Source organism: Calonectris borealis, chromosome 3, assembly GCF_964195595.1.
Source record: "Calonectris borealis chromosome 3, bCalBor7.hap1.2, whole genome shotgun sequence".
In the NCBI taxonomy this organism is placed as follows: Eukaryota; Metazoa; Chordata; class Aves; order Procellariiformes; family Procellariidae; genus Calonectris; species Calonectris borealis.
Genome location: NC_134314.1, coordinates 28,108,751 through 28,122,548, shown reverse-complemented (window position 1 = coordinate 28,122,548; position 13,798 = coordinate 28,108,751). Strand labels below are relative to the sequence as shown.

At 36.0% G+C, this 13,798-nt stretch overlaps 1 protein-coding gene across 2 annotated transcripts in view; it reads left to right on the top strand.

The window, feature by feature from the left end:
• The window catches only part of COL21A1 (collagen type XXI alpha 1 chain), a 92,026-nt gene extending 78,468 nt beyond the window's left edge, over positions 1–13,558 (top strand). For both annotated transcript variants that reach the window (XM_075145246.1, XM_075145247.1), the window contains 8 exons: positions 2,454–2,489; positions 3,175–3,219; positions 5,314–5,346; positions 9,013–9,159; positions 9,255–9,309; positions 9,592–9,792; positions 11,283–11,360; positions 12,131–13,558. In XM_075145246.1, the coding sequence (XP_075001347.1) occupies positions 2,454–2,489; positions 3,175–3,219; positions 5,314–5,346; positions 9,013–9,159; positions 9,255–9,309; positions 9,592–9,792; positions 11,283–11,360; positions 12,131–12,318 (783 nt within the window). In that variant the 3' untranslated portion in view covers positions 12,319–13,558. The remainder of the gene's footprint in view (positions 1–2,453; positions 2,490–3,174; positions 3,220–5,313; positions 5,347–9,012; positions 9,160–9,254; positions 9,310–9,591; positions 9,793–11,282; positions 11,361–12,130) is intronic.
• Positions 13,559–13,798: the final 240 nt, after the last annotated feature.

Here is a 13,798-nt window from a genome sequence, read left to right as displayed (position 1 = left end):
AATGAGTACAATTAAATTAATAAGTTAAATCAAATTTTAAATTATATTTGAACTGATTTAAAAATAACTTCAAATTTGGATATATAGAAAAAAATTGTATAAAAATAAATAAAGTGTTTAGGTAATGTATCTGACACTTGCGTTAGAAATCTAGCAGTGTTTCCTGGGAAATACTGGAGTCTCAAATAGGGCAAAGATTTCTCCATTACGTATTCAAATTACAGATTTCAGAATAAACAGGAAATCCTGTAAAAGCAAAGGAAGCTCAGGTAAGGTGTCAGATAGAAATAAGCAGTTAGTAAAAAATGATAATGCATCTGTGTAGTATTACCAATAATGTAGAGGACCACCTTTTGAAGGATGAAGCCCTTCATAAAAAGGCATTACAGAAATAGAGTTGAATCAGGTACTGCACTATGGAAAGAAAGGTTTAAGGGCAAAGAAGCAGGAAGTTAGAAGCGTGGTGTTATATTTAAAGTTTTATGAAAATCCTATGCAGAGGTATTCCACTAGACTTCAGCTTCTGCTCCATAAGGGCACAGGTTTCCTGTATGTCCAGTGTCATATATGCCAGCCATGTATGGATGTCTTAGGTATGCTAGAATATTTCAGATGTCAGTAGGCACATATGGGGATGCCTTGGGTTGCCTAAAGCATCTTAAATGCCTATGTTTAGACAACTGACGCAAGTCCCTGGTCAATGGAAGCTAGAGAATGATCCAAATTTAGATGAGGTTATCTCAGCTAAATGAGATAATGGAACCTGAGTTCCATTTTCCAAGACAACATGTAGAAAAATTAGTCTTCTGACCCGTTTCAAAACAGTGATTTCCAGAGCTCATAAGGACAAAGATTTCCTGGCTTAAGTCTTTCAAAATGTATTGAAGCCCAATGGAAGTGTGACTTGAGTTGAGTCAGAGGCATAGCAATAGTTCAATTAATTTCATTATCACCATATATTCAGTTTCAGTATCTGAGAGTCATGTAAGGAACATGTGCCAAGACAGTAATACTGATTTTAAGGAGGGAGATTTTGTTAAAATTTATGGAACCTCTCTAAATTTTAAACTGAAGAAGGTTTTGCAAAAGTCATTATCCATTTTATAGAAAAGATGCAAGCCAGAATATATATTGCTGGTTAACTGGAGTTACAAATCATAAGTATGACAAATTCTTGAATTATTCAGGAAAAAACAGTGCAGTTTGGGCATCTGTCAGTAAAAGTGAAGCCTTTTAGCTATAGCTCATTTTAAAACTTGAAACCAAACCAAATGTTTTATATTCAAGTACAATACAACCAAATACAGCTGGCATAAATACCCTCTTATGTTCTGGGATTTTCAGTCAGGAAAATATTGGCCATGGCCAAAATCTCCTCTTTACTACTGTTCAGCATTTAACGAAACATTCTGTCTTTCAAAAAGCAACGAAACACACACATGTTTGACTCTTACAAGAAAACTGGCACAACAGATCCAAAAAACTCCATCCTAATTATTTTCTTTATTAAATGCAGTTTTGCACACCCCCTCACAGATCTCTTTTGTTTCATGAGTTGCTATGTTCTTGGCCCAACATTTTGATTCATGTCTATTTAAACAGAGTCAAAGTGATTTAAGAGGTCAGACTTAGGGCAGGAGCCATCTCCCATAACTTTGTTTCCTTTTCAGTCAATGAAGAGAGAGAGGCATGTTCTGGGAGTACACATTTTATACCTCTGTCGTTAATTGGCATGAATAATTTTCAAGAGCTGCCTGTTTCTCTCCAGTGTCAATTAGATGGTGTTCAGACAACTTCATAAACCTAGATACCTGTGTTTTAAGTACCATTTGCACCATCTGATTGCGAATCACCCCACTAATGTTTATTTACTGTAAACATTTCAATGAAAGTCAAAAGGAGTGAGTGGGAGTGGAAATTAGTCCTTACACAGTTTTGATTAAATTTAAATATAATTTTTTTCTGATTAAAAAATTTTTTTTTTCTTTGGTGTGTTCAATGGGTTTATAATAAGTGTTACAGAAATTATTTGTACTTATTTTCTGTGGGTGAAGGCAAGCATACTTAGTGGTTAGCATTCAGATGAAATTTAACCCGAAATACTGCCCCCCCCGCCCCCTGCCTACATCCTCTCCGCTCCCATACACTGAGTGGATAAAATCCTGCTGCATTTGTCACCTCATTATGTTGTATTTTTTAATTTTAATTTGGTATATGAGTATCCACTTTTCTTTTTGTTAGTTCTTTCTATGACAGATTCCCTTCCTAATATAACTTTCTGTACTTTTCTCAGTGTTTGTGTACATGGGGATAAAGTGATTTGTTTTTCATTCAGTATAAATAAAAGCTCTTAGATGCTTCTCTTGTATTTGCTGTGTTAAATTAAAACACAGGCTACATGTCTTTGAGATGAATCATGTTACAATGAAGACTTTTCTTCTAATATTTTACAGGGAGACAAAGGAAACCAAGGTGAAAGTGGTATCCAGGTATATCAACTTTGTTTCTAATGATATCATCTATTAATACAAGTCTTAGGTGTTAATTCAGGAGCTTTTTTTTAAGATTAAGCTCCACAGAAGGTTTGCTTGAAGAATAGCAGCACTGAGCCCTAACGCTTCTTCAAGGAAAACTGCCTGGTTTGCCCAGTATGAATTTCCAGCTGCGTTTCTGGGGCTGAGCAGGCTATTGACATTTGGTGCAGAGCTGTGTGGTCCTAGCAATGGTGCGGGCTTGGGGATGTGGGTTGTGCTGCTGCCCCAGGGGGCTAGGACATGACCCAGCACTGTCCTGGGATGGGTTCTGTCCCTGCCTGCCCCAGGCCCTGTGGGATCACAAAAATGCTCATAGTCAAAATAATGCCTCCTGGCTTCTGCCTACCTACTATATTATAACCAGTGGGATTTTCCTCCTTGTTATCTAAAAGTCATGGAAATACCTACAGGAAAAAGAAGAGTATCATGTCACTACTCAGATCCTAACTTGGCTCCTCTGTGTTTGGAGTAGAAATTGTATCCTTCTGCACAGTTTCTGCTCTGAACTCTTGAAGAGTAACTTTTCAGATTGATTGGGCCTCGTTTAGGATGAGATCTTATGGTTTGTGTTATTTTTGATAGTTTAATTATGTCTCCTAGATAAATGTATATTTTAATAAAATGTGCTTCTTTTCTGAAGGGACTGAAAGGAGAAAAAGGAAGACAAGGAAATCCAGGCTTACAGGTACTGTTAAAATACTGATCCTAGTTCAAGAGAGCCATGATTCATATTTGTTTCTTAAGATTACTTCCATCAACATGGATAGTTCTTTGCATTAGGTGAAATATATTTATGTATAACATGATTACATAGTTATATAAATTACCTCTTAAACAATCTTAGTATTTTAAAAATAACAAATACAACACATATAGAGAAGATGGAGCCACGCTTTTCTTGGCTGTGCACAGTGGAAGGACGAGAGGAAACGGACACGAGTTGGAATGCAGGAAATCCCAACTTGATATATGGGAAAAGCATTTTGCTTTGAGGGTGGTCAAACACCGGAGCAGGCTGCTCACAAAGATTGTAGCAAAATCTGTCTGGACAGGGCGTTGAGCAGCCTGTTCTGGCTGGATCTGTTCTGAAATGGAAGTTGAACCCATGGAGTCCCTTCCAACCTACATGTTTCTGTGGTTCTGGGGTATTATATCTTGAGAAACAGACCGGAAGTACATTTTTCTGGATTATTTTATTAAATCCTTAATTATGGAAAATTTTCATGAAACAATTATAAATAATATAAAATGCAGATAACAGCACAAAGTGGTTTTTGTGTAAAGGTTGAAAGAGTGATGCTTGAGATGTTAAGATTTTGCATGTACCATGCTACACTTTCATGTAGTTCATTACCTCCTAGACTATACTGGGAGACATTATTGACATCTTCTGTGCTCATAAATTACAGATGTTTCCTGTTTCAGCTGCAAATCAGTGAGATCCAGTTGTTTCTTTTTAACTCTGGGCCAATGTATTCTGATTGTGTCATAGTTGGCTATCTTGTTATACCACAGAAAATAACTGTTAGTATTTATAAATACTTGTTAACTACATAATCTATGTCGTGTCTAAACAGAAAAGTATTTGTTAGAGGTACATATCTAAAACTAGACTTGGAAGGAAGTCAGTTGCTTTTTTCAGAATTACGACATCGATACAGCTGCCTGTCTAGCCAGAAGAAGCTGATTCCAGTGGAGCATGGGCAGGAGATCTAAATTGTATGTTAGTCTAGTTTTATCACTCTCAGGGGGATGTAGGTTGACAGGAGTCCGGTAGTAAAGCTAAGCAGATATTTTTGAAAAAAAATAGTTTAAACTAGGAGGCCGATCATTGGTTTTAACCAAATGTAATGTCCTACTCTAACATTCTACAAATTAAACTTTCTGGTTTTTCCTTTTGCAAATAATGGACAAATTTTTCATATATTTATTATTTTAATCATAAGGTAAAACAAAGTGATAGTGAAAGAAAACATTAATTTTTTTTTTCCAGATAGAATGATGCAACTGAATTGCTTTTGCTTGCTTTTGTTTTTTGGAGAAAGCTGAAAAAATAATACAGGCTTGGTCTAAAATTGTTTCCCAGGCTTATCTAGTTTGGTCAGCAACCAAAAAATCAGTCATTCACATACTTCTGTACACAGTGCTAGGTCCTTCCAAGGTTTCTCAAGCCTCCAGGACTTCTCAAAGATACAATACAGATTCCCTTGTACATAAGAGTATATCAGAAAAGTGAAAAAGCCTGCTCTGAACTGCCGTCTTGCCATGGAACTTGATGATCAATAACACCATTGAACCATATGGCAGAAACCATTTGCCAACATGCAAAATCTGGCTTACAAACTAAGTTTGTATTTCAAAGGCTCTGAACTTGATTTCTGTCTAGTAAGACAGTATTAAACAGGTAAAATCAGGAGTTTCCTTTTGCTAGAACACAAAATTTTATTTCTTTTGTCTTTTGTAGAGTGAATAAGGTTTTGTCTATATGCACTTCTTGTATACTAATAAAATATATGGTTTATAATATGTATCATATATTCCCAACTTATCCTTTTGGTATATGATATTAAAGGTATTACCAAAGTGTTAATTCACTACGATACACATTTCTCATCCTTAAATGCAGTTTGGTTTTTCTGTACAAATAGCAATCACAGAATCTTTAAAAATTGGCATTTGTGATTAATTATTGAAAACAAAGGACAAAAATATTATTTTTGATTCCAAGTAATTTGGCTCAACTTGCCCTTTTTTTTTTTTTTCATATTAATTCCTAAAGGGAGTAGAAGGATTGAGTGGAGAACGAGGAGAGGTAAGTATTTTGTAATGACAAATATAGTATTATAAAATTATTCCATTTGTTTCTGCAAATTGTGTGATCTGTAAAATGTGTTTACAATCTTATTTCCGTACTCACATCTCTATAAGCAACAGAAGAGAAATGAATTGAGAAATAAGAGAAGAGAAAGAAGTATTAGTTAAAAAGAGACATAGTGAAATATAAATTTCATGAAATGAAAGATTAAAAAAAAAATTAAAGCCAAGTATATACTTTAAGAGAATTAAAAAACCAACCAAACAAAAAACCCAAGAAGGAGCTGGTTGAAGAAAGCAAATAATTAAAGAAAAAAAAATCTAGAGATTCTAAGTTCAGGGAAAAATAAAAATATAGTTCATGAAAGAATACAGAATGCTTGATCAAAATAATCCATATTGTTCAGCAGCAGCCAATAATAGCAGGGCAGGATACAAAAATAAGGCATAGGATACACAAAGAAGATCCTTCTTCTTGTATACCTCCACTCTTTTTGGCAGCCAACAAATTAGGGGCGTTTAAGCTAGAGATCAAGACCATTGCATTTAATGTCAATCTTTAATTTGCCTCATTCCTTTTGAACTATGCTGATATACTGTACTTTCAGCTTCCGTAAAAGTCTGTGGTAAGGACTTTCACAGCTGAACTATTTATCTTGTGTGTTTTAACCTTCACCAGTGACATTTCTTTGTGTACCTTTATTTCAAAGCTAATGAAAAGAAAAATAACGACGCCTTTACAAAGATTTTGGTTTTGGAGGATTCTGTCTCTGAGACTGACTCAGAAAATGCAGGGCAGAATTCTTTCTCTCTACTACTAAGTTTTTACAGGAATAATTCAACTCAGCCTGAAACTTGAGGGGCATAAGGGGAAAGGCTGCTTGCACCGCTCTTGGTCTGTCAGAAACTGCATTTGTTGGTCTCCAGGATATTTTTAGAAGTCCCATCTTTTTTTTTTTCCTTGTATTTGTCTAATGTAGATATATTTATGGCCAGACCTTTTAATCTTTGTGTTGCATGTTGTTTAAAAATTGGTATTTAAAGATTAACTTTGTTAATCTTTGGCGGTTTTTTTATTCCAATATTTAGTGGAATCAGGATACACACTGTCCCATTAATATAATTCTCCTTCAACTTTATTTAGAGATTTCTTTGTTCAACTCTTTTTCATTAAAGCATTGTTGCATATCAATAACTGGACATATTCATTGGAAGCTCAATTCTCATAATTAAATAATTTTATGCATTTAAACATATAAATTGCCCTATATGCTGCTGTGGTTCTATGAAATACTTAAAATTACAGTTTGGCTTATAGGTGATTTGCTAAATCACTGCCAAAATTGGTAAAAGATTCCTTGTATACTATTGAACGAGCCTCTTTAAATATTTAAATATCGTGGTAATAATAAATTTCTTCTGAAAAATCCTTTTAATAATATTCTTACTATACGCTAAGATATAATGATGTCATTGTGTTTACTTATCAGACCTATAAAATTAGTTTATTTTCTGTTTTCATAAAATATGTTGTCTTTTGTTAGACTCTGACTCCTCAATAAAAAGTTTTTTCAGTCTGTAATTCTCCGCAGTTACTGAGCTCTTTTCCTTTTTTCTTATTTTCTTTGCCAATAGCAAGCTTCAACAAAGGCCACACATGGGATGTGGCTGAGCATTACAAGACCAAGATATACTGCAGAAAATGTTCCCTCAGCAGTTTCACTGTTTTTTGGCAAGTTCTGCAGGCAGTTGTGCTGATGCTTCCAATGTTTTGTCCTGGTGTTTTTATACTGGCTTCTTGCCTGTAATGTTTTTCTACAATAGATGCCATTTTCCCACTATTTCCCTGGTTCTTAATGCTTTCTAGCCCCTTTAACATTTAGTCCAAATAAATCAACTTGCAAGTCAGATGTCTTTCATAGTTCATAGCTGTAAAAGTAATTAAAATTAAAACAAATAATTTCTAGCTACAAGAACAGCATAGTTTTCAGATCCCAGCACATACAGCTTCTAGTATAGCCACAGACATATGCTCCATATGTTTATCTCTGAGCCTTGCTGACCCTGTTTAATGAAAAAAACATTTGTAATTATGTAATAGAAATGAACACGTACAAATCTACCTGGTGTAACTAAGAGTATCAATTCTCTATGACTACAACATTCAAGTTGACAGTATCAAGAAAATAAAATACAATTATAACCTTGGAAAAAGTCAGTTCTGAATTAGTGTTTAACTTTTCTAGTGGAAAGAGGGTATAGTCAGCTGTTCAGGTCATGCGTGGCATCTTACTGGTGGACCATCTTTCCAGCAGTACTCTTAGGCACTTGACTGACATCCGTCACGTTTTGTCTCATTTCTCTGCTTTTTTAAGATACACCTGCCTTATTTTAGTGGCTAGCTCTCTGCATAAAACTGAGTAATCCGATACTGAATTTGAAGCTTGCTACCCTGTAATAATTCATGTGGAAAACTCTGGGAATTGTTACTAATTCAGACCAAGCCAGAAAGCTTTGAATTTTTCTGATGTAAAGAATTTTGATAAGTACTATATACAATGATACAAAGTAATATAAATACCATAATTTAAAATTCAGTGTAAGTCTATGAAGACTGTATGCCTGAGTGCTTCTGAAGCTTACATTATTTGCTCCAATAAGTTTTGTCATATATAGTAATCCTGCTGCCTTGTTTCCATAATTTTATGTAAAATAGTTGGATAGGGCAAAAGAAAATTTTGAAGCAACTGATAACATTAGGCGGAAACTGTGCAAAAATGGAAGGAAAAAACTTATCAGGGAGCAAACATAGTATACTAACTTTAATCTTGGGCACGTACCAAATTACATTGTACTGATGTTTGTTGGCTACAGCATAGGGAAAGAGTTCCACATGAACTATTGCAGTAGGTAATTCCATACTGTCGTGGTTTAACCCCAGCCGGCAACTCAGCACCACACAGCTGCTCGCTCACTCCCCACCCTGTGGGAGAGAGCACACATACATAGAAGAAACATTGCTTTGATGAAGATATATCAAAATTATTTCCACTATTATTTTAACCTTTTCCAGTGAAGCAAAAGGTCTACAGTTGTTATTAATCATATAGAGAATAAATGAAGTCAGAAAAAAACAACAAAAAAACCCTAACTGAAATAAAATTATTTTTTTCCTTTGTCTTACACACTACGCTAAAAGTCTTGATTATTATATTACATTTGCCAAGAACTTCAGTGATGCCAGAATTTAACTTCTAATTTTTCCCGCCTTTGAAGGATTTTAATGTACTGTAACAAATTATCTAATTCTCATGAAAAAGCGAATAAAGCCTTTCCTTCCATATGTTAATAAGGAAGACTATTTTGTTTCATATTAATTAGTAAGTAAAATGGGTCCTTAAAGTTAAAAAAAAGAAATGGTAATTTATTTCTAGTTATATTTGGTAAATAACTGTATCTGAAACAGTTACTAAAGAATCTGAAAACTTCAGTACGTTTTAGTGAAATAGATCTCATCAGTATCAAGTTAGTTTTCGATGACAACTTATATTCATTTCATTAAGATCGTCAATGAAGATTTTCTCAGAATATGTTTGCTTGGTGCTACCTAGCTTCCAAATGGTCTGTGAAGATTCAATTGGCTTTTTGTTGGTTTTCATTCCAGAAAGGTGAGAAAGGAGATCCAGGCATTCGAGGCATCAATGGACAGAAAGGAGAATCCGGTATCCAGGGTTTTGTTGGACCTCCTGGTCTCAGAGGTCAGCCAGGAGATAGAGGACCGCCGGGACCACCTGGATCAGATGGAAAACCTGTATGTATAGAACCTCAGACTTGTCATTTTGGGTACCTTAAAAGCCCCAAACAAACGCATGCTTTCTTTTTTTAACCGTTCTCTGTTCAATTCAGGCACGAGAATTTTCAGAAGAATTTATTCGACAGGTGTGTTCAGATGTACTGAGAAGTAAGTTTGTAAGCCTCTTTGCTGTTCTTTCCTTGTTTAAAGTGCTAAAGAAATTTCCTGATAATTATAAAGATGCTTTCTTGAAAGGAAGATTGATTTCCTACAGGCTGTAGGAAAACAAGTGATAAATCAGCAATATTTCTGTACTTTACCATCTTGTTTCCTAAAAGTATCATATTCTCTAAAGAGAGGAAACTGGTTTTGTATTAGTGGCTAGGGGGCAATATTTTTATATTTCATTGTTACAAAACTCTAAGCAATTTTTTGTTTTAATTCTCCCAGCCCAGTTGCCTGCCATCCTCCAGAGTGGAAGGCTACAAAAGTGTAGCCACTGTCAATCCCAAAGTGCTTCCCCGGGACTTCCAGGACCACCAGGTCCAAGAGGCCCTGAAGGCCCAAGAGGGTTTCCTGGTTTACCAGGAAATGATGGTATTCCGGGGTTGACAGGCATCCCGGGTCGCCCTGGGGCTCGTGGGACAAGAGGTACTGCATGCATGTGTCACAGTGCTAATGGCCTTTATGCCTTTGTTTTCTGCTTCCAGTTTTGAACGGGATTAGTGCATGGTGGAGTAAGGGAATAGCTGGGTTTGTATCACAAAGTGTAATTGAGGACATGGTGTAATGTGAATGTTTCACAGCTTATGAAGAACGCATGTCAGAAGAAAAGAACATACAAGAACGCAACAAGATAGTTAGTGTTCAGTTCTACCATAGTCAAACTTTGTTTTGATCTTTTTAGAGAGTTCGTAGTCTCATGTAAATGTTTTTAACTGCATTTAGATTTTTTTTTAGATCAAATATGCTTAGACAAGGATTTCAATGTATTTCCATGTTTTCTGGTTTCTTTTCTTCCAAACTTCTTTGTTTCTGCTGTTTTAAAGAACAGTATTTATTCACCGGCTATTTACTATCTACTGCCCTGTAGGCTGATTTTTGGCATGCGACAACCTTTATACTCCCTCTGATTTCCTGGGGTTTTCTCCTTTTTTTCTTTTTATCTCATAAGGATTTTTACTCCTTTCTTTATGCTTTTCTTCAACATTCTGGTTTCTTTCTAGGCAAGCTTGCAGGTAACTCATCCGTCTGAGCATTCCAACTGATTTGTGTGATGTATTTACAGACTTTAAGTTAAGTATGCATATATGGTCTTGGTCTGGACCAAGAGACTGGGTGAAGTCCATAATTTGGTAACTGGTCCCAGCAGCAACTGTGTTTCCTATAGCATCAAAATAATCAGGAAAGCTGTATGAAATACAGATGACTAGTAATGTGCCAAGGGCAGGAAGGCAAATGGTTGGTAAATATTTACTTTCTTTGTGACTTATTAAGTGTGACCTAGCACATCAAATTCATTTTGGATGTAATGATGATTTTTCTGTAGTGCTTTTATAATTTTATCTCCAGTAGGAGAATGTGCAGTTTTCCTCTGGAGCTGACACTAACAGTTCTGGCTATTCTGTAAGAGCTGGAAAAATAGATATCTGTTTCTATGAAGAAACTGAATTTATTGGGTTGTACTAGTGTAACAGAGCACATATTTTGCCCCTCTCAGTATTTCTTTGGTGGAGACTTAATTCTGCCAATCTTCTTGTGGAAGATTGTCTATATATTTTGTATTCCACAGGGACTGTGGTGAATACCTTACACTTCCTTCATGCAACTTCTTAAAAACTTTGCCACTGGAAAGGCAATGACAGCAAATTTCTTAATTGCCCATCATCTGTTCCCTCAACTCATAGTGGCTGTCTGCTTAACAGGTGCTACATCAGCTCTTAATTCAGTAGAAATGAGGATAATTTAGAACTCAGTTACACTGTGCAGGTTACAAGGGAATGCTTATTTTACATCCCATTATTTGCTTTTGAGCTATTACATTTTTTGTTCAATAAGTATTATCGAATGCTGACTTCCTAATTCATTGGATGAAAGTATTTTTAGTGTGCGAAGATATACATGTGTTTGCTAATTCACAGGACTGCCAGGGAAAAATGGTGCAAAAGGCAATCAAGGAATTGGGGTTCCTGGGATCCAAGGCCCCCCAGGACCTCCAGGTGAGGGACGGTTCAGCTGTGCAGATCCAGTGCATGCCAATAATTTCCAAAACAATGTGGTTTAGAAAAAATGTTGGTATCATTTGGAAAATTTACTTAGATAGTTTTTGCACATCTTAATTACCATATATGTTTCATGGCTAATGCCTGTCTCTTGCATGCCTTTTAAATTGTCATATAATACATTATTTAATATAAGACAGGTGTTGTAGAGATTGATATCTGAGACTGCTGTTTCTTGATAGATGGATGTTGAAGTCAGCCATTATCTGAGAACTGAGCCCTGATATAATCATGTGACTTGTAAGCATTGCTGAGCAGAGTGCAAGTGAAGGAAAACGTTCTTCCTAACAGCAGTGTATTCATGCAAAATGCAAAACTGAGCGTTTGGAAGAGGTATTAGGGCGTGATCCAAACCAAGAGAAACGAATAGAAATTGGAGGCCACCATTCATGCCATGGTGGTTCCAGATTATATGACAAAGTATAGCAGTGTACTAAAGTAGATTTTTATATTTCCTTTTGAAAGCTATTTTTATTTAAAGTGTTTTCCACATGCTTTTTTTAAAAAAAATCCTAATAAAGTATCATGTTGGTTATATAAACATATAAACGGTTTGTGACAAGAAATGTCCTTTTCAGAAAATGAAGTTTTCTTTATCTGCATACTTCACCAAAGAGCAGGGGGTTTGTGGGTCCATACTTGCTCTTATTTTCATTTTAATAAAAATCCTCTGTAACGTATTTGTTTATTGCTTGTGTATTGTTAAGGTCCTGAAGGTCCCCCAGGTATGAGTAAGGAAGGACGTCCTGGAGAGCGTGGGCAGCCCGGTAAAGATGGAGATCGTGGCAGTCCAGGAATGCCAGGACCAGTTGGACCCCCTGGAATTTGTGACCCATCACTGTGTTTTAGTGTAATTGTGGGGAGAGATCCATTTAGAAAGGGACCAAATTATTAAATTGTGATACAATAATTTAGAGGAATAGGTATGGTGCTTGTCTTTTATGGTCTTTCAAGTCTCAGGAAGGTGACCAGCAATAATCCCATAAGCAGGAACAAAAGTAATTCTGACATTATAAACATTATAAATAATGATCCCAAAGGTTATACATTCCTTTAGAAAAGAAACTCCAATAATTTTTTTATAACTTGCATCAATTGAATCTTAAGTGTTTTTAAAGTATCATGAGTTTTAATAGGAATAAAATTAACTATAATACTTGGTATTTACTATTTAAGTGTCCTATCATACTCCTGTTACCACTGAAGTCCTTTGCAAAATTGCTGGAGATGCCACTGGGAGCAGGATTAGGCCTTAAATGGTGTTGGTCAGGTATAAATTACTGTGAAACTTTTCACACGCAGCCGACACATACAGTATTTGATTTTGAAAGAATGTGGCTGGCTTTGACTTCATATGTGTGTGAATCTCATTGGCTTCTGTACATTTCATATGTCATAGCTCCAAGTGTTCTGTGAGCGAGAGCATGTATCGGATTTTGATAAATTAAGAGAAATGACTGGACTTATTGTGGAAGTAATATCACCTATTTTACCATGCAACTCTTTGCTTAAAACCAAGGTGAAATGCAAGGGTAGAACTCCTACTGGTTCCAGAAGGGCCAAGGTTTTATTGAAGATGGTACTTCCAGCTACAAAAGGTCAAAAGGCTCCATGGGGGTGATTCAACTTATATGCAAATAGCATTACAAAATGAAACCAAAAAATTAGTGTAGCTGACTTGTAGCTATGATTTGACAAAAATAAAAATTAAAAAATGTTTGCACAACCCCAATGTAACAGTTCTATGTAATTAAGTATTAAATTATATACCCTTTGCTGTTTCTCCCCAAGGACTGCAGTTGCCAAATTGAAGAAGCAGGTTTACAAGGAGAAAGGTCTAACTGCTGGCTGACTAGCTGCAATGTTTGTTATGCCGTTTCCTTTTTCATTTTAAGCAAGCTATGTGTAATTTTCATTGTATGCTTTGCTAATGAGGTGTATTGCTTGCTTTTACATAAAGAGCAAAGGCACAGTTCCCATGAGAATTTAAAATCCGTTTCTTAAATTAAGGCAGAGTCTTGTACTAAACTTAACCGACGCTTTATAAGTGGCTTTTTCTAATGTGTTGTTTTTCTGTTGTCCTACTATGAGAGATTGGTAATACGCTTGACATTCAAGGTAAAATAAAATTTTGTAAAGAACTGGTGGTAGTTTGATGAGAGATTGCAAGATTCGCCTGTGTCCTGTGTCGGAGAAAAGAGTGATGCCTGTTATACACGGAGGGATAGCTCCACCTTGCAGCTCTGCTTTTTTTCCCCAGAGTCCTTCCATTTCCTCTGAAGAAAGCACCGTCCCTGGGAGCAGCACCTTTCTGCTGGGCTCCCGCCGCCGGCGGGGCAGGGAGTGCCAGAGCGGCCAGCTGCACTGTGCCCAAT